Below are 20,475 nucleotides of genomic sequence, written 5' to 3' on the forward strand. Positions count from 1 at the left end.
TTGGGAATCAGACATACAAAAAGGCATCTCTGTATGGAATTGTCCATGGTGTAAAATGTCTTGACCACAAAGTATTCAATAATACAAAAACAAAACAACAATACAAATAAGATGAAAATTTTGTTAATAAGTTTTGGGTGCAAATTGAATTTCCTTGGTTTATCTCATAGTTTCGCATTTACATTATAAGTACTGAACACAAAAATTAATGCTGAAAATCTCATAAAAGTTTTTGTCAGTATAAAGACCAATATCCTACGCCATTACCCCTCTCTAATTAGTCTGCACGAACAGATCCTGATGGAATTTTTTACCAAAACATGGGTCTTCAAACAAGACTACCATATAAAACTTACAGTTTCGATTTAACCCTTAGCGAGAGGGACCTTCTATATGTACACAAGTCATTTTGAGCTTTGCACTCAAACCACTTTAGTCAAGTGAAGGGTTTGCACAGCAGACTACTTGCTTCTTGATCTATATATGACAACTTTTTAATATTCAATATCTATTAATATATGCATGTGGTGGAACATTTCTAGCTAAAGAGGTATGAGACGGTCCACACGATTCTAGGTTTCTCTTTTTAATATACAAATTCATGTATAGTTGTTACAAAATTGCACAAAACCCCAACATTTAAATGATGCATTCTAAATCAGCAAACCCCTGTATAAAATCATTCTGACTTAAAGAAAATTGTTATCAACCTTGCAGATGTAAATTTTAATGGGACATGTGGAATCTTCATGAATTACGGCAAAATTTAAAATAAAGAGAGATAGATCTAGATCCCTAATAACAAATAAAAACTTTCACACAATATAATTTCATGCTCAATGAAATTTAACGATTGATCACTGCATAAATTCAAGTACATGTTTAAAATAGTGGTGTATTTTTTTGCTCAAAATTTGTGAAGTTTCAACACCACGAAAATATCCCACACTTGCAGTATGAAATGTTGCAACTTGTGCAAGTTTGATCATAGCAAGGCTGATTGTATGCAAAAATATATTCCAAATGCTAATACAATCAAAAGTTCCTAAACAAAAGCTCATATACTTGTGCTACAACCTATGAACACTAATTCACACCTCTCTGTAGTGTAATTACTAATAAGATCACAAGGATGAGATACCTAAAGACTGCACAGTACTTTTCAAATGAAAATGTTCAAGGTTCATATTTAACATTGAAAAAATGAGCCCTCAAAAAGTATTCATAATTTTGTAATTATAAATTCATAAAGGCATCAATGATTCACATTTTCTCCTTTAAAATCAAATAGTTTGAAAAAGTAAGTACAACTATCTACTCTTAATCAAAACAATCGAACATTATATGACACCTAGATAGATCCTTGTCATTTGATTTGTTGGTCAATATCGATCATTCAGCCCATTTTACAATGACGTCAACAAACGTGCAATTTTAGATATATGCATCGTGCAATTTTGGATCCATATGATTTTGTCCATTGCATGCGCGAACCCAGACTGCAGGCACCGCTTGTATTTCCAGTGCGCATGTTGTATGTACGCGATAATCGACAGACCGAGCTTGCACTGCATGAGCATAATTTGCATCGAAATTCACAAATGTTATATGAAAAAGAATCTATATTTAGGTGTCATATAAGCCAAATAATGAATTTTTTTTTCATTCGTGCAATGGACAGAATACTTCATTCGGTGAAAGAAGAAATGAATGACCCATTCAGCTCGGCTACGCCTTGTTGAATGGATCATTTCATCTTTCACCTCATGAAGTATTCTGTCCATTGCACTCATAAACATTCATTATTTGTATAATATCTATAAAAAATGGAACATAGGCTAAAGTAAATGCAACATATATTCTTAATGTTAACATTCGATTCTTCAAGGTGAAAGAGAGCAGCATAATCAAAGTTGGATCAAATTTTATATATACACCTTGGGCCTGTTTCATAAAACTTGTTATAATAGCAAATTTGCAATAACAGTTAAAAGCTACTGAAATTGTTCATTTTGATTGGCTCATAGAATCTGTCAAAGGAATTGTGCATTTGTTGTTACAGGTCTTTATGAAACACGACCTTGAAAGAAAGCATACACTGGGGATCACTTCATGAAAAGATTTGTTGAATGTTTGATCAGTTACCATAGCAACTGGATTTCACAGCCAACCAAAATCAAGAAAAATATTGTCAGATCTGACTAGTCAGACAAAAAAATTTGATCAAAGGCTTCTAGGAAGAACCATTTCAACAACTCCAATCTTCATAAATGCACATATTTATATTGATCAACAGTTTGGTGAATTAATCAGACCCCCTTCCTGAGAGCAACATTAACCAAGCTGACTTTTCACTTTAAATGGCTTTGTTGGTAAAATTTAGATTAAATCAAGGGTAAAAGTGATGTAGCTTTCTGACTTGCACTGTGAAAGGCTATCACGTATCAAGGAAACTGAAGATAAAACCCTATATGTGCTATCAAATAAGCTCAGACTAATTGTACTGTCATTCCTGAAGTGAGCACGAATCAGTAAAGATGTGATCATATCTATTGTTAATCTTCCAGGTGTATCGCATGTAATCTACTGGGTGGCCAGGCCCAACTATATCTCATCTAAACTAAAACCATCGCTGGAAAAGATGTACTGTATTTAAAACCATAATAAAGCTATTAGCAATGGTAAATTCAACAAGACTATTATCTACTAATAGTCAAATACCTCATACCTTAAAAATGCATGAATATAGAGTATGGACACGAGAAAACTAAGATTTACATTGAAGACAATAATGCTGCTGGCATTTTTGTTTGACATGCAAACTATCATGTGGAATGCATATCAAGGTATGAAGCATTAATCATCTTATCTTCTCAATTTATACCACAAAAGCAACAAAATGTAATATAATAGAAAAATACTTCATTTAGGCACCTTACTATATGGTTAGGCAAGTTACAAATGGTTCCAGAAGTCTACAGCATCTTTTTATCACTGATCACCATAGGGAATGGAGGAAAGCTACTGTGAAAGACACATAGAGGCTTCATAGCAGTATTCCTGTCTGTGATCCCAAAAGGTGTCATCTAGACTTCTGTAATTTGTGCCAAGAGCAGTCATATTAAAGAGTACAAAATATTCAATCGAGAGATTCTGTACATGTACAAAAGTATTCCTAGAAAGGATGATATAATGAGGTACTATTATACCAAGGAGTTGATAATACTATGTAGTTCCAAGTGGCAATGTAATTCTAATATAATATAAATTCTTAGAGGTTTTGAGCCTTTTTGTTTCTTGTCTCCCTTTAATCCATCTAATGCTCAGCAAATTTGTTCAATCACCTGAGCCCATTCATTTTTGCGGGTACTTAACCATAATAACAGAGTTACCAGTTTCAGAAAATCAAGAAAATTTTGTAAAATAAAACTGGTATTATAATAATAATAAGTAATAACATTTTATTTACACTGGTTAGCCACTTCATTAATATAACTGCTCTATACCAGCGAGCCCTGCATAACAAACATAATATGTTGTTATCATATTTCTATCTAGATCTTGAGTGCCTGGCTAGAAGGCAGAAGATTCCATTTTGAAAAATCTGGTAAGATTCAGCCGGGTATCACGCCCTCGACCTCTTCATGAAGCAGACACTACTAGTGAACCACCTTGTCCAGTATGATACCAATAAAGACTATTATTGCCTAATACATTTTTAAAATCAAGTTACATCATTACCCTATGTCTTCCACCTCAGCCTCCACTTATTTAAAAATGTACGCAAAGATTGTGTATTTACATCTAAAGAATAGAAATTATCTTGTCAAAATTATAAACATAAGAAAAAACTATAAACTCAATATAGAAAGAGTGTCGATCAGAATGATGAGAGGGGAAAACAATGACATCCAGATCAGGACCCCTATGCAATTCATCCCTTTCAAGAACTGACAAAAACGACTTTAAAATATTCTTCATTGAATATTCATGAGCATTCTAAATAAATGACATTGATTGGTCAGTTGGTGCTCATGAGACAAAATATATTTTGTACTATATTTTCTGGGGTAAAACTATTTGGAGCTCAGCTGGACTGGCAATATATCTATATTTTCCTCATGGCAAACAGACAAAAAATAGTATTTGCCAGTCCAACATCAGATGAATGAGGTCCACTCTACTTTCTCAAAGCTTGGTTTATTTGTATACTCTATCAAGATCTAAGTCACAGTAACATCTACATCAGACAGCATGCTTGTTCCCTCAAGCTTTACTGAAAACCAGCATGCTCTTTAATAAAGTCTAGTTTAGATTTAATAGAGTGTAAAACATGAAAGAAATACAATGGAATGAAACTAAAGATGGAGCAATACTCATATCAAGTCAACTACCACACCTACATCATACATGTAATTATGCAGTTAAGCATAGCTCATACAAAGTATGTTGAACCACTTAAAAAAAACACTACCTCAATAGAAGTCATCTCTAATGCTATTACGGTTCAAATAAAAGTGGTTGTACAAAACTATAGTGTGCTATAAAGGCACCATAGGCCTTATTGCACATCTGTGACTTTAAAAAATATGGAGAAGTTACATCCATGATACTTCAATACATCATCTTATGTTACCACAGCATTTTTTTTCAGGTAGTTAAGTATAAAGAGAGACTTGACATCAACTGCAGCATCCACCCGTCTTGACATCATCAACTTCACCATCAATGGTACTATCCTCTCTGGCTCCATATAACTTGATACTCTGTAGCTGATCATCTATGTCTTTCTTATTCTTCTCCATCACAATCTTGACAAGACTTTCAAAAGCCTAATGGGAAAGAAAATCATGATATTAAATTTGTTAATACCCCTTTTTTCTGTATACAAAGATAAGTGGTTTCTGTAATTCAGGTTATATAAATCAATGTGAAACAGACCCTCTTCGATTTGGGCTCTTTTGGACCCTTGATGAGGTCTCTGCCGGAGGTTAAATCAACACAATATTTGTACAGACAGACATTAAAGGCATGTTCAGACATGGCTTGCCAGAACTTAGAAAAAAATGTGTGTACAAAGGAAAATGAAATATATATGAAGCATTCAAATCCAGAGACAAGCGACTTCGTTTTTGCAAGGAGACAAACAACTGATCCTTTTCTTTTAAAAAGATAGCACAGAGGCCCGTTGCAGAAAGGGTTGCAATCAATCGCAACTCTAAAAATCATGCGCAACTTGATTTTCAACCAATAAACAGCACGCATTCGGGACTTGCGATTGATTTTTTACTTGCATTTAAACGCAACTCTTTCTGCAACGGACCACAGATTAGACAAGCACAAATCAATATTGTCCAGTTGCACAGACATAGTAATAACATCATCCGACATTCTATGCTTCCAATTCAAATAAACTTATTTCTGGAGTGAACTTGACTGCTTAAATCATTTGATGTGATTTAAGCAGTCAAGTTCACTCCAGAAATAAGTTTATTTGAATTGGAAGCATAAAATTCAAATAAACTTATTTCTGGAGTGAACTTGACTGCTTAAATCATTTGATGTGAATTTACTAATGTGATTATTATATAACCCGCTTAATATTAAAATATAAAATAAGTATTTAATTGACTATACCTCATTCAGATTATCTCCACTGAATGCACTAGCCTCTATAAACTGTAGGTTATTCTCCCTTGCAAACTGCAAAAAAAAGAAGATCAAATGAATCTAACCATCAAATATATCATGTTAATAATCAATAAAGTATCATAGAAACAGATATTTGATTTCAATCATCAAAGCAGGAAAAGTGACAAACTTCTGTTGTTATTATTTGTTTCCATTATTTCATTGTTTTCATGCAAATATTGTATAATACAATTTTTATAAACTACCTCAAAATGACAGATTTTAATATCTCCATGACTACTTAGTACTCATTCTCTCAGTGTATACATTGTGAATACAAAGCTTCACCTGAAATAAAATTTTGTTCCAAAGGCAAGTCTTTCTCTTTTCAATTTTAAAAACATTGTTCAAATATTCTTGACTCCCTAAATATTTTTTCAGATATCAAACTTAAAAAAACTTGCTAGATAACTACTTTGATTAGAGAAACCTTGGTAATGAATAGCTTTTTCTCCTTCCTCACCATTTCGCCCTCTTGCCTTGATATAATCCGGAGAGCCGATGCATCTGATTTATTAGCAACCAGGAATTTAGCAACATCACCAGCACCCTATAAAAAAAAATATGTAAATATATAATGATAATAATCGCATCATTAGAATCTAGACAAGGAAACTACTGCACATATACTTGATAGAAGTGCCATCCCTAAATCTCAAAATGTCCCTTTTCTCTGAATAATATGATATTGGCTTGTGATGTTCAGTAGTCTTATTGTGACCTCATTCCTTATTGGAGCGAGGGCACTACATGTATACTATTATTAGTGTATACAACTTATTAATGTTATATGATCCTATCTGATTCTGTAGAACAGAATCAGATTTCTTGCAGTCACATACCAGCATATGTTCGTCAAGTATTGCATTCCATGCAGCATAATATTAATTTAGAACACTCATACCAGGATATAAAATTCATCACTATTTGAAAGTAATTACACAAAAAGGCCATCAGGAAATATCAGACAATCCTATAATAACTTTTTCAATTTATGTTTCAACCAAATATCTTGGAAAGCTTTGAAATAAGATATAGTGCATTCTGTACATTTAAACAAAGTACTGAAGTTATATGCGGTACTTTGAAGCTTTAAACATTTGCAGTTTTCACTTACCCACCAAAAAAATTCACACACATGTATAATTGTAAATATTGAGATTCTTCATCTTTTTTCAATTATAACAAAAAAAGTGAGTTCATAGCCTTGAGGTAATACTAATAAGAAGGCTCAACATAATGTAAATCATGCACCTTCAAGAGTTGTACTCGATCATACAATTCTATAACCCTCCTTCCTACCATGGACCTACTACAACCAAAGGCACGACTTGCTGAACCCAAAGACAGTATTATCCTAAAATAATTATAAACTCCACTAAAACTAGACACATCTCAAAACCTGCAGCAATACATCAATATTATACAATCAATATATTGTTTGTGAATTATAGTTATTCTGCAATGTAGATAAAAAAGAACAGTTATTGTGATTAGATTTGCATCTCTAGTATTGGTTTGTGTCGTTTCACTGGATATATGGTGGCAGCGGTGGGATACTTACTTGGGTTTATATTTACTTGGCCTACAAGCAGTTGGTTTGGTTTACTATCATTTTGGTCCAATTGCCATCTGGTCTACACTGCATTTGGTCTAATAACCAATTATTCCAATTCTCATTCAGTCTAATTTCCACTTGGCCTGCTTATTAGTTTACATTTTGTCAAAATGAAAATTGGTTCATCTCATCATATAGGCTAAATCGTGTAAGACCAAGTAGATAATAAGCAAATTGGTATAGCCTCACTGGGAATTGAAAAAAATGGTAAATGTTCTATGTTAATTAGACCAAATGGTTAGAAGACAAACTCGCAATAGATGAAGTAGGATTATACCATCAGGAATGAGACCAAACGGAAAGTAGACGAAGTGGTTGTAGACCAATCAATAATTTCCCGATGCACCCAGTCAATAAATGATTTGATTAATTTTGGATAGAATAATAAAAGAACATCCAGGAGATGGACCCAGTCATGGGCATCTGCTACTGTTACATTCTTACCGCATCTATCATGTTCAGCCATTTGCTGAGATTCCTGAATGAGGTTTCACTTGTGATGTCATAGACAAGCATGATACCCTGTGTCAAAACATACAAAAAATACACCTTTTCCTTTATTTTGGTAAAACTGGGTATCAATCTGTATTTTGAGAAACTGATTGAAGTCAAACAGCATTTAGGGCAATAAAAAATATTTTTAAAAATCATTCAAGTTATTAAATTGAATTTTGGTATAAACTGATCACATTTTTTTTTTACAATCATGTGTATTTTTAACAAGATATAGTGTATCCAGAATATTGAAAAATGGTATGTAAAAGAAAAAGAACAGTAAACATACATAAACGATCAAAATGGTATTCTGAAAGGGTTTCCTTCTTTCTTAACTATGATTCGAAATATGAGAAATATATACTGTCATACTGCAACAATCAAGCTTATGGGCAAGAGGTTGATTCTTCCACAAACATATTGAATTCTGTTGTTGTAATATCAATTGATTTGATGAAGAGTCCCCTTTGGTATGTCAAATCTATAAAATATTTCAATTCATACCTATTCTTTAAATAAAGTTAGTGAGTAAATTACATCGTCTCTCTCATTTTCATATTCATTTCACTTCATTATGAATTGTGATCTTTTTTCATCCAATTTTGATGAAATTATAGGTAAATGCCAGTTTGAAAAAAAAAATCTTTCTTTTTTTTAAATCAATAAGGGGAGGAGGTGAGATTTCCTCATTCAGATAACATTTAGATTGGTTTTGTATAACCCATTACATGTACTTTTCTGTCCCGCTTTTGTTCCTTTAGGCATATACAGTAATATTTGCATTGATTTGGATGGTATTTTAATAAAGCATTTTGTTTTGAACTGAAAAAAAAGGTTACTCCAAAAATATATTCATTGTGGGTGAGGAATACTATATTGGAGGCACCAAGGGCCATCTTCCAGAAACTATCAAGGCAAATGTATGTCTTTGTCAAGGTTGGTTCGATTTGTGTTGGGCTCCTTATCACCTGGACCCTGTCACATAAAAGTTACTATTATGGTAACTTTGCCATGCAATGGTAACTTTCATGGAATCCTTGATTTTGATTGGCTGTAGATCACTGTAACAACTGTAGTTACCATTGTATGGAAAAGTTACCATAATAGTAACTAGTATGTAACAGGCCTAGCTGGGATCTATTTTCTATGTAAACATTACCTGTGCTCTCCTGAAATACTGCTTTGTAATTGTGTCATATCTCTCCTGTCCAGCTGTGTCCCTGTATGGTAATATCAATAGAAAGAGAGTAAAAAATTTTACTGAAAAAACTTTAAAGACACCTCCCAATATTCCATTAACAATTTATTTAAATACTATACAAGACAACAAATTGTAGTAAGAAGGGAATACATTATAGTTATGGTTACATAAGAAACAGAATGTATACTGCATGAAGGCTGAGAAATAGTTGGGAGCTGTGTGAATAGTGAACAAGTATCTTGGCATTCTTGGGTAATAGAGCTGTACCTTCTGAATGTTTCCAAAAAGAGTGTACAAGGTGTAGTGGGTTTCATGGTACACCATGTAGCTATTTTGGGCAATTGTTGGTCCTGAAAAGGACCACTAAAATTAGATGTTTCGACAAATTGTTCTTATCGTCTTCAGAACTGTATGTTTTAATCAACCACATGTAGTTTAACAAAAGTAATAAAATGTAAAATTTATGTTGGATGGTGATTGGTAATGCCCTACTGTTTTAAATCATTGCTCAAAGAGTATCAAAGAGAACAGAAATTCAACATATCATGCAATGTGTGTATTACTAAAGCAGTGTTTACATTGTTAAGATTTTTTTATTAAGGTGAAATTCCTTGTATTATTGCAGGATTTTAGATTTTTACCTTGGTAAAATCTTGGTATTTATTACCATAGTTTCATACTTTGCTCATATGAGCAAAATGTGTACTCAGTCATACATTTATTTGGCGATTTATGAGACCAAATAAGTAACAAGATTTTACCAAGGTAAAAATCTCTTTGAGGATTCTATAACACCAGTAAACAAGTTCTCAAGCCGAGTGCACACACAAGTCAATGCTCAAGAACACCTTTTATGACAAGGGTGATTTTATACCAGGTGAAGGTGGCTATTTATCATGACAAAATTTATTAAAAAGAAAATTCTTAATGGTTGAGGTAATGACTTATTTACCAGTCTATTATAAACATTGTTTATCATGCTATATAAATTTGTATTAAGATATTCCTGAATGGTTGATTGCAATAACTATATTGTTTATTCATGGCTGTGTATGAATGATCTGTGTACCATGACTTCACCCATTGTTATCAAAGCAAATATTACAAATATTCCTTAATCAAAGATGTTTTGACATGTGGTGATGTTTTTATTAAAAATAAATCAAAATAATTAATCATCCTCATTTAGAAGTAAGAAAAAATATGAATTATATGAAAACCATTGTGGCTTTTATGGATTGTTTAAATTGAAAACTCGATGATTAATACCCCCACCCTTTTATGAGGACCTCATTTGATAAACAAGATCTGCCAATTATAGTAAAAATGCAGTACCAGGCAGAATGTCTTACACAACTTCACTATTAGTGCAATGTGTGAGCCAAATGCTCATGAGCATTAGGTATTCTGAATTGGTTTCTTGAAGGGGAAGTTCACACTGAAGAAAAGTTTGTTGTAAAAATAGCAGAATTTTTTTTAAATCTTATTAGTGAAGGTTTGAAGAAAATCCATTACAGATTAAGAAAGTTATTAGAATTTTAAGTTTTGGATTTGTGACATCGTGAAAGGTCAAGTCCACCTCAGAAAAATGTTGATTTGAATCAAAAGAGAAAAATCAGACAAGCACAATGCTGAAAATTTCATTAAAATCGGATGTAAAATAAGAAAGTTATGACATTTCAAAGTTTCACTTATTTTTAACAAAATAGTTATATGAACGAGCCAGTTACATCCAAATTAGAGAGTTGATGATGTCACTCACTCACTATTTCTTTTGTTTTTTATTGTTTGAATTATACAATATTTCAATTTGTATGAATTTGATGATTAAAGGACCTCCTTGCCTGAAGCACAAAATGTTAAAATAATGGAATTCCACGTGTCAGGGAGGAATGAAACTTCATTTCACATGACAATGACGAGAAAATAATATTTCATATTTGATGTCATCAGTTCCTCATTTTCATACCGACCGAGATGTGCATATATCTGTTTTGTGAAATGAAGCAAAACTTTAAAATGCCATAACTTTCTTATTTTACATCCAATTTTGATGAAATTTTCAGTGTTATTCTTGTTGAATTTTTCTCCTTTTATTAAAATCAAGTTTTTGTTGGGGTGTACTTGTCCTTTAACGAGCATCTGCCCCCTATGTCATGTAATACAAAATGCAGGAATTTCATTCTTTAATGGTTTCTGATGACTAATTTTTGTTTTCTCTTCATAATCGGGTGTGGAATGATTTGAATATGGATATAAAACAGGTTTTCAATTTTCTGTGAAAATGACATTTTATTTATTTTTTACCATTCGCTATGTACGAATGCTGCTCATATATGATGTCACAAATCACATATTTAAATTCTAATGACTTTTTAATATTTTTATGGATTTTTCTCAAACCTTTGGCAATGTTCTTTATTATTTTTTATGCTATTTTTACAATAACCTTACGTCAGGGTGAACTTTCCCTTTAAACTGGTTTAAGGAAAGCCAGTTCAAGAAAGTGTACAGATAATAGGGTCGAGTTCAACCTGCAATATTATTTAATATTCTTTATTATATATTATTATTTATTCAACCAAAATATATAATGATAGATGTTTCCATGGAAAATAAAACATCTAAGCTTTGCTTGTCTTGTAAATGACAAGCTAAAAGGCGTAAAAGCATAAAAAAAATCATCAGTTAAACCCTTTGAAATTTGTAACACTTTATTTTGAATCTACAGACTTTCTATAGAGGGACATTAAAAAAATTGCACAGCAAGGTCATGGAAAATACAGTACTAGTAGTGTACAATATTTCAAGTTATATTTCCTAGCTGTATGTATTGTATGATACATTAAAATAAAAATAGGCAAATTTGTAACGTCATAAGACAACAAACTATGGTGTCTCCTCTCTACGGTATAAACTACAAAGCCATGGACTATGCAGATTTTTGCACATAATTACACTAATTTTATCATGTACACTAAGAAAATCAAATGAAATGTGCGCTTTTTGTAAAGGGTGCTAACGGGGAAGTGCTATAGCATACAAAAACCCTGCATTTAAATCAATTTAGAAGTTTACACTATTGAAAATAATATTGAACAATGGCAGATAATCTGAAAAAATACAAGGCAGAAAAACAAAGGAACAAAATAAAATAAGGCTTAAGCCTGATCTTTTTCCCTATTGTGAAGAATCTTTCATGCCCCAAGGCTAAACAACGTAATCATGTTGTACTCATGCAGCGTAAATCAACATTCTATACAATATACGTGTATTCAGTAAAGTACAATTCACAGCTTTGCTTTGCATAAATATACAGCTCCCAGTCAGTCATTTGTTAATATTGAACTTGTGTTGGGTGAACCCATGCAGAACAATCAATGCGAACAATCACAGTCCCTGACCTCCACAATCGAAGGCATGCTTGGAATTCTGGGATAATGCAAATATTTTGTCTAGATACCATTACTCATCAAATACGCAGATCTACTCACCATATCTGAATGCGAATCTTTTTATCATCCACCACAAGGGTTTTCATTTTGAAGTCGATACCTGTGATGCAAAATAATGAAGCAATTATTCAAGGTAAAAAGCTGATAGAGAATGTTATATATTAAAGATAGTGACTTCTCAGAAAGTCAACGGTATATAGAATTATGAATGCCATTAATCTTTATACATTCTATAATGAAGAAAAACAATATATGTTAAAAATTCATACATTGTTAGTCCTTTAAATGCAACATAAATCTATACTTTGGATCTACAAAATACAATGGATTATGAAAGTTTTCATAAAAACAGATCCTGATCTTAGATCATTTAATAATATTCAGCATGAATTTTTATATAAACGGAGACACAAATGTACTATAAGACATTTCATTTCACAGATATATGACTTCGAACCAATACAGATTATTATTTTCGAACCATTAGTTCAGCCCAAAATAATAATCTACTATTGTTTAAAGAGAAACTTAAAGAATATTCCAATACAGAGTGGCAAAATCATTTTGGGTTAAATGCAGGAAACAGTTTAGGAAATGAAGGTTCAATGTGTGATTTGGCGCTGTAAATTTACACGTAGTTGATGTATCATATTTTGTCTGCTTATTTTGATGTTTTCTTTCTTCTTGCTTTTGTTTTTTTTTATTTATACTTCATTCTCTTTGAATCAGGTGGAAAACTAATTAAACTATTCATTATAACATACACTTGACACCAAAATTTGATCATAACAACTCTTAAATCACGTAGACATAGTAACAGTAATACTACTAAGTGATCAAGAGCTAAATAAATACAGCACTTCTTTGCTCTTTCCCTCAGGTATTTACTTATCATTGACTCCTCTTTACAATTCAGTTGGAATGTAAAATCCTTTGATATGTTGAGTGCATTATTTAGTAGTATCCTTTGAAGGTTTTGATTCAGCAAGCATGAGTGAGTCCTTTTAGATGGTCAGTGGTACTTTCTTTTCATTGTCAATACAGAATTGTTAAAATTGATACTACTTATACTGTTTCATTTAAGTATAATACTACTACCATCAGCAGGGAATAATTTTGCTTTACAAATTTGAATAGCATTTTTTGTTATAAGAGAAAAGCTCTCAACTAGCCCTAGGCAATGTACAGTCCTATGTAAAAATATGCTTATGCATGGCTGTCTATCGAAAATGTGGAGTAAATTGCAATGCGATACCAGGAAAATTAAAATTGACAAGCCAAAAAAAAAATGGTAATCAACAAAAAATTTAGAGGGGGAGGGGTGGGCAGGACCCCCACACTATCACCGCCTATGCTCCTAATATATAATACAAAAAAAGTGATGCTGTCGCCATTCCTGATAGTATTGTCAAAACTTGTATATTTATTTTCTTTATTTTTTACATTTTTTTCATTTTCCTGAATTTTCCAAGAAATACTTAATTTCTTAAACTACATGTACCGCATAATTGTATACAAGCAGCCAACAGCCAAAGATGCACACACACATGATGACACATCTATTCATTTTCCAAATTACATAATTTCATACTAAATTAATTTCCATTATAAGTGACACACCCAAAATATTAAACCCAAACCCTTCCATGTGGAAAATTATTTATTGTGAATTTTTCTTTCCTCGCATCATGTTTGATAGATGAGCCCCCTGAAATTGTGTTTTTTTTCCTACCATGATTAAGGCACAATTTAAGAACCTCAATCTCTGGGTTAAATAACTTGAACAGTCATTTGTGAACAAATATCAAAATAGCTGTAGTCTACCAGAAGCATCCAAACGACCAAGGAATTTAAATAATGATAAGCAAATATGAATTGGATTGTTCTTTAACAGCATCTAGTCTTCTAATCTCAAGTAGCTCAGTTGTTAGTTGCCAGAATTAAAAATATTTGCAATCTTCATTAAGAGAGACTAGTTTAGTATAAGACTTCAATTCATATTTTCATCCTATTTCAAGTATGAAAATGAAAATTAATCGGAAAATTTAAGAAACTGAATAAGCTAAATAATCAAATGGTAACTTAGGCATTACAATGAGATTTCGAAATTATTCTGCTGAAAGGCTAGATGATGTACGTACATGTACAGTGTTCTGGAGTTCTGATCCACAATCAGATGAAAGAAAAACTTTATTTTGATAGTGAGAATAATTATACCATACAATATTCTATGAAAAGTGTATGCTGATCATACTCTGCATGGAATTTGTTTTACATAGGTTATGGGGCTATTGGTCTACTCTGATCATCAGTGTTCCCAAAATAGCACATCAAATCTTGATCAATGATTCATCTGACACAGATTGTGAATTTTTAAACAGATGAAATGCAATTAATCACTATTGAATACCCAGTAACTCAGAATGGACAAAAATAAACTCATCAGTGTACATACTTTACAATGTATGCTTTAATAGCTGTACAAATCAATGCGTTGTAGTACATGTACATGATTTAAATTCAGAGAGTAAACCCTGTTTGATACATTCAGTATATTGGTTAATCAATTTTGCAATCCTAAAGTGGCATGGCTTCATCCTCCATTGGACCTTCCATTTCTTTATAAGATTTAAGTCAAGACCTATGACTGTTACTCTCTCTCTCACTATGATGTCTGACTCACAAATTGAATACAAAGATAATAAGATGAAAAAGAAAAACAAACAAGAGTCTTACTTACCTATCGTGGCAATGTGTGTGTGGCTGAATCCTTCCTCTGTAAATTTACACAACATACACGTTTTACCAACACCAGAATCTCCCAGCATTAGAAGTCTTATCAGAACATCGTATTGTTTCGCCATTTTGACCAAAAAATGTCCTCGTTCAGTACTTTTTCATTTCATAGCATGATATCAAAGCATAACCGAGGTAGCGCAGATGTATGATCCATGGGAAATTGCACTTGTATCAGTTGTACAATGGAGTATTTTGAAGGATTTTTTTGTCTCAACCTCAAAGCATATAAAGAAGGAGAAAGATGTATTGTTCAGAGCCAGACTAGATTGTCTGTGCAAACATCTCAAGTCTTCTCAGTACATAGCAGTACAAACATCCTTGCTCGAAAACCAAGCGAGAACGACTCTTACAAGTAACAGCACCTGTACAGATTGGGGGAGAAAAGGAAGAAAAAATGTAATGAGTGTGGACTTGTTGCATAACAGGTTACAACTGTATTACCAACAACTGGATGATATGATAACAATACAAAAATTAAAATCAAGGATTGGTTGTTTGAGTATGCCACTAAGTAACAAATAATAAATGAAAGTTGCAGTTTGAACAAGCTCTAGCTCGATTATTGAAGAATGCGAATTCGGGGCACTATACATGTATCTGTCACTGCATGATAGTCTGGTGAAAAATAATGTAATACTGTATAAGTTAATCATCAAGTAAACTGTGATTGCCACATTAATAAACTTTATAGACCCTTAGAACAATTAATGCAAATGCCCATGATCATGGCATGATCATAGTATCATCATCATTATTATTATCATTATTTAAAGTACTATTACTATGAAATCCCAGTTAATCATATTAATACAGCTAAATTTTTTTTTTAAAGCTTAATTGTGAAACATGTGTAGTAACATCCCTTTGAGTATTTCCACCAATTTGGCTAAGAACGGGCAACAACTACGAATTTCCTGTTTTAAATTGAAGAGGGAATTCAATGTGCCATCCGAAAGCACAGGAGCCGCCCACTAACCCGAAACATCGTTCACACCATGCGGAGACCGAGGGCCACCTGTGAGTCAGGCGCCCATTGGTGGTGTCTTGGTAAATGGCGGCTAATCTGCTGGTGGCGTTTCAATATGTGCAGTGGTACTGGTAGCAAAGACTTAAAGTTAAAAGCGATTATCGTTCAAAAAAAAACAAAGCCGACAAAATATTTGAATATCCTCAGAAACATTGCCGAACTACACAGAAAAAATAGTATATATACAAGCCTACATACCTCTCAACTGCTTCAAATTCAAGATTCACGCTCTGTTCCAGTACGCGCAGCTCCATATATATTTTCTAGCCCGGGTTTTTAAAGGGGAATGAAACTTTTGGAACAAATAGGCTTGTGTAGAAACAGAAAAATCAAAGAATAAGAATAAAGAAAGTTTGAGAAAAATCGGACGATAAATGAGAAAGTTATGAGCATTTAAATATTGCAATCACTAATGCTATGGAGATCCTCCCATTGGCAATGCGACAAGGATGTGTGATGTCACTGATGAACAACTTTCCTTTTGGTGGACTATAAAATACCCTCAAAATGTCTCTTTTTGCTTTTTCTTATGATGATACAAACTCTTTATCCATGATGTATATTTAAAAAATATGTATTACATGCCCTCATGTAGAAAGAACACATGATCTATGGATAGATGTGATAAAAGAGGCAATTCAAGTGAAATATATACTAAAGTAATGGGGAGAGTTGTTCATCAGTGACATCACACATCCTTGTCGCATTGCCAATGGGAGGATCTCCATAGCATTAGTGATTGCAATATTTAAATGCTCACAACTTTCTCATTTGTTGTCCGATTTTTATCAAACTTTTGTTGATCTGTTTCTTTGATTTTTCTGTTTTCACACAAGATATCTTGTTCCAAAGGTTTCATTCTCCTTTAATAAACATAATATCATCCATCACCAGCGCCACCGCGTAATGCATGAATGCTTCTTTTTCTTACCTATCGGCAAGATCAAAAACGGTTGGATAGGAAGATGCTATTTTAGAAGCCGAAGCTGTCATGATTTTATAGGATTATATAACAAGAAAGGGGATCGAGGGGAGCATGCCAGAGCGGAAAGGAAGTATTCGATTAATCCAATGACATGTTATGATGTGGTGTTGTTAATGTTGGGATGTTTGGGGTTGGATATTATTTTCTTTTGGTAAACCTTGTTTTTCCTTCACAGCGGCTCCCTTCTTCCAAAAACTAGGCAGGCGCGTAGCCAGGGGGGCGGTGGGGGCGGTCGTCCCCCAAAAAAACGTCCCCAAAAAGAAAAAAAAAGAAGGGAAAAAAGAGAGGAGAAAAGGAAAAGGGAATGGAGGAAAGGGAAGAAAGGTAGCTATGTTTTTTTTTCTTTTTATTCTTTATTTTTTCTCAAAAGAGAAACTCCTTCACTCTTCTTGCTCTAAATTCATATATGAATTTTGCTTCCGCGCTGCGCGCGGTTAAATGACAATATTGAAGTTCTCCATTGTTTCCCCCACCTTTTCTCTAACCCTGTTTTTCCACCTCAGCTATGTGCTACTTGCCAGTTAAAGTTAAAATTGTATACATTAGGGCATGAATTTGAGTAAGGTTAGGCCGAAGTAAATATATGAAGTTATCTTTTTTTTCAATTGATCGCGCAACTTCTGGTCTGGTCGGCTCCGAGCGGGTAAAATCTTTATATCAGTTTCTGCCGTCACCTCCATAAAGTCAACTTCTCCCGCTTTTCAGCTCATTACTAAACAACCATAATTTGGGGGCAAACAGGTTCCTAATTTAAAAAGAGGAAGGTATGGAATTCGTGTCTTATTAGATAAAAAAGTACAATATTTTTTATCAAATTGTATTAAACTTCATGTCATTTCCCTGTATACATTCATCTCCTGTCCTGTTTTGCGCCCTCAGTTTGAAATTTTGAATGACACTTAAGTTTCTTTATATTCAAAATGAAGCGCTTCAGGATAAGTCCAAAAAATTAGGCATCCTTTTTTTATATAGATAGATAATTTCAATAAATTACAGAAGTTTCAACTTTTTGCGCAATATTTTCCTTGTAATGAAGTTCAATAGTCTTTGAAAATCAATTGAATTAGAGCCGATTGGGTATTAGAGATATATACATTATTTTGATGAAACGTCCGCCCTTTGAAATTTCAGAGTTTCATTGCTCTGCGCGGGGAGGAATATCTTCCTCTACCAATCTTCTCCTCTTGTTTGCGAGTTAAAAATATGCACTGATGCTAAATTGTTTGTAATCAAATCTGATCTTTCCAAAGAAAGTTTCAATATATCTTTGAGAATACCCTTTTCTCGGGACCCTTTTTATGGCAAGAAAAATTGATAAAACACTTTAGCTTCCGCGCTTCGCGCGGAGTTATAATCATTTTAATTTCCTCCATTGTATACCTCTTTTGTGCGTTCACAATCACTTTTGAAAACAAGGTTCAAAATCGCAATATAGTCAACCGAATTGGAGGTACTAGAGACAAGAGAAACGGCTCCTTTTCATTTTAATTTATGAAACACTGAAAGCTTCCACCCCCTAGGGAGCGCGCTTCGCGCGATCTGTAAGTGTTGGCACGCTTCGCGTGCATTTACCGCCCCCTCCAAAATGAAATCCTGGCTACGCGGTTGAACTAGGGGATCGGTTCGGATGACCGCCCCCTCCCTCTTCGAACGCTGTGTCAAACTAAACTTCATTGTATCATTTAAAAAAAAAAGGTAGGGCCTACATAGTTAGTAAACGACCTGTAACCAATTCATAACATATGTAACTGATATATGAATTTTCTTTACACCTAAACTGAGGATGACAGATAATTGAAGTAAATATCAAACCGGTTTCTCGTTAATTCTTTTTAGTCTCTCTTATGATTCTAATCGAAATATGACATTTCATTTTTTTTCATTCAGCCACCGCCTATTAAGGCGTTCTGTAGTAAAAATTAGCTCAGAGTAACACATAAAGTTCATTTTCGAAAAAGTATAAGTTGTAGAATGTTTACTTCTATGAGGCCTACGATATCATAGCCGGATCCTTTTTTTTTACCATGAAAAGAGTGCACACCCCCTCCCTCGCAATTAATCGCACTCTCTGACAAGGGCGGAAATTTATGAAGGTAGGGGGACCAGACGCTGGAAAATTTGACAAGCAAAAAGAAAAAAGATTATCATCCCAAATGTAACGTAATTTCGACCGAAATGCATGTTTAATTCGATTTTGAATGATGTATTTCTTTCCATCAGAAAAGACCAAAAATAGTAGGCCTATATAGGGCGGACATTGACATGTGTCCCCCTCACTTTTTTGAGTAGGCCTAAGGTCCCCCCCCCCCTGGTATTTCCGCCCAAGGTCTCTCAAATGAATCAATATTCAGGATAGATAGTGGCTCATAGAATAAAATTGGTTTGGCCCAGCTAGGCCCGGGGATTTGGCAAAAAGTGTTAGTATATATACCTTTAAATTTGCTGCTCTCTATATAAGCAGTCAATTAGCTATCGGAAGCCCATTAGGCCGGGTGCCAGATGCGGGGGAGCTAGTAGTGCCCCCTGCAACTAACAAGTTGGGGAACAAATCACAGGCCTTCTTTCTCCTCCCCCTCCCCCCCAAAAAAAAGAAGATGATGAAGAAGAAGAAGAAAACATACAGTATTTATTCATTATTTAAAAAGGACGGAAAAATACAGCCACAAAATTACAGTTTGCCTCTTAAAAAAAAACACCATCTCTTCTCTGTGCTACATCCACTATTCCTTTCTTGGATAGCAAAGTTATTGGAAACTTTTATTCAATGGGGCCTAGGTCTTGAAACTTATACCGTATTGCTTAATACGAGCGCAGGTGAGTTAAATGACAAGTCCACTCCAACAAAAAGCCAATTTGAATAGAAAGAGAAAAATCAAATAAGCATAAATCTGAAATTTTCATCAAATGGAAAGTGAGAAAGTTATATTTCAAAGTTTCGCTTATTTTTTCAAAACAGTATGCACATATCGTTCGGTATACAAATGAGGGGACCGATGACATCACCACCCACTCACTATTTCTTTTGTATTTTATTATATGAAATATTTTTATTTTCTCGTCATTGTCATGTGAAACAGAAGTTTTATTCCTCCCTGAACACGTGCAATTCCATTATGTTCACATTTTGTGGTTCAAGCAAGGGAGTCCTAATTGAAATATTGTATAACTCAAACTATAAAAAATGAAAGAAATAGTGAGTTAGTG

At 33.5% G+C, this 20,475-nt stretch overlaps 1 protein-coding gene across 1 annotated transcript; it reads right to left on the reverse strand.

Moving 5' to 3' along the window:
* Positions 1-1,025: 1,025 nt before the first annotated feature.
* Positions 1,026-16,566, reverse strand: LOC121418171 (ras-related protein Rab-15-like). The gene is made up of 8 exons (XM_041611893.1): positions 16,485-16,566; positions 15,201-15,621; positions 12,500-12,560; positions 8,964-9,024; positions 7,754-7,831; positions 6,155-6,241; positions 5,638-5,703; positions 1,026-4,832 (listed from the first exon to the last, which is right to left on the reverse strand). Exons 2-8 carry the CDS (start codon positions 15,322-15,324, stop codon positions 4,683-4,685), a joined length of 627 nt encoding a protein of 208 aa, XP_041467827.1. The 5' UTR covers positions 15,325-15,621; positions 16,485-16,566; the 3' UTR covers positions 1,026-4,682.
* Positions 16,567-20,475: the final 3,909 nt, after the last annotated feature.

This window comes from Lytechinus variegatus, chromosome 7 (genome assembly GCF_018143015.1).
Source record: "Lytechinus variegatus isolate NC3 chromosome 7, Lvar_3.0, whole genome shotgun sequence".
Classification (NCBI taxonomy): Eukaryota; Metazoa; Echinodermata; class Echinoidea; order Temnopleuroida; family Toxopneustidae; genus Lytechinus; species Lytechinus variegatus.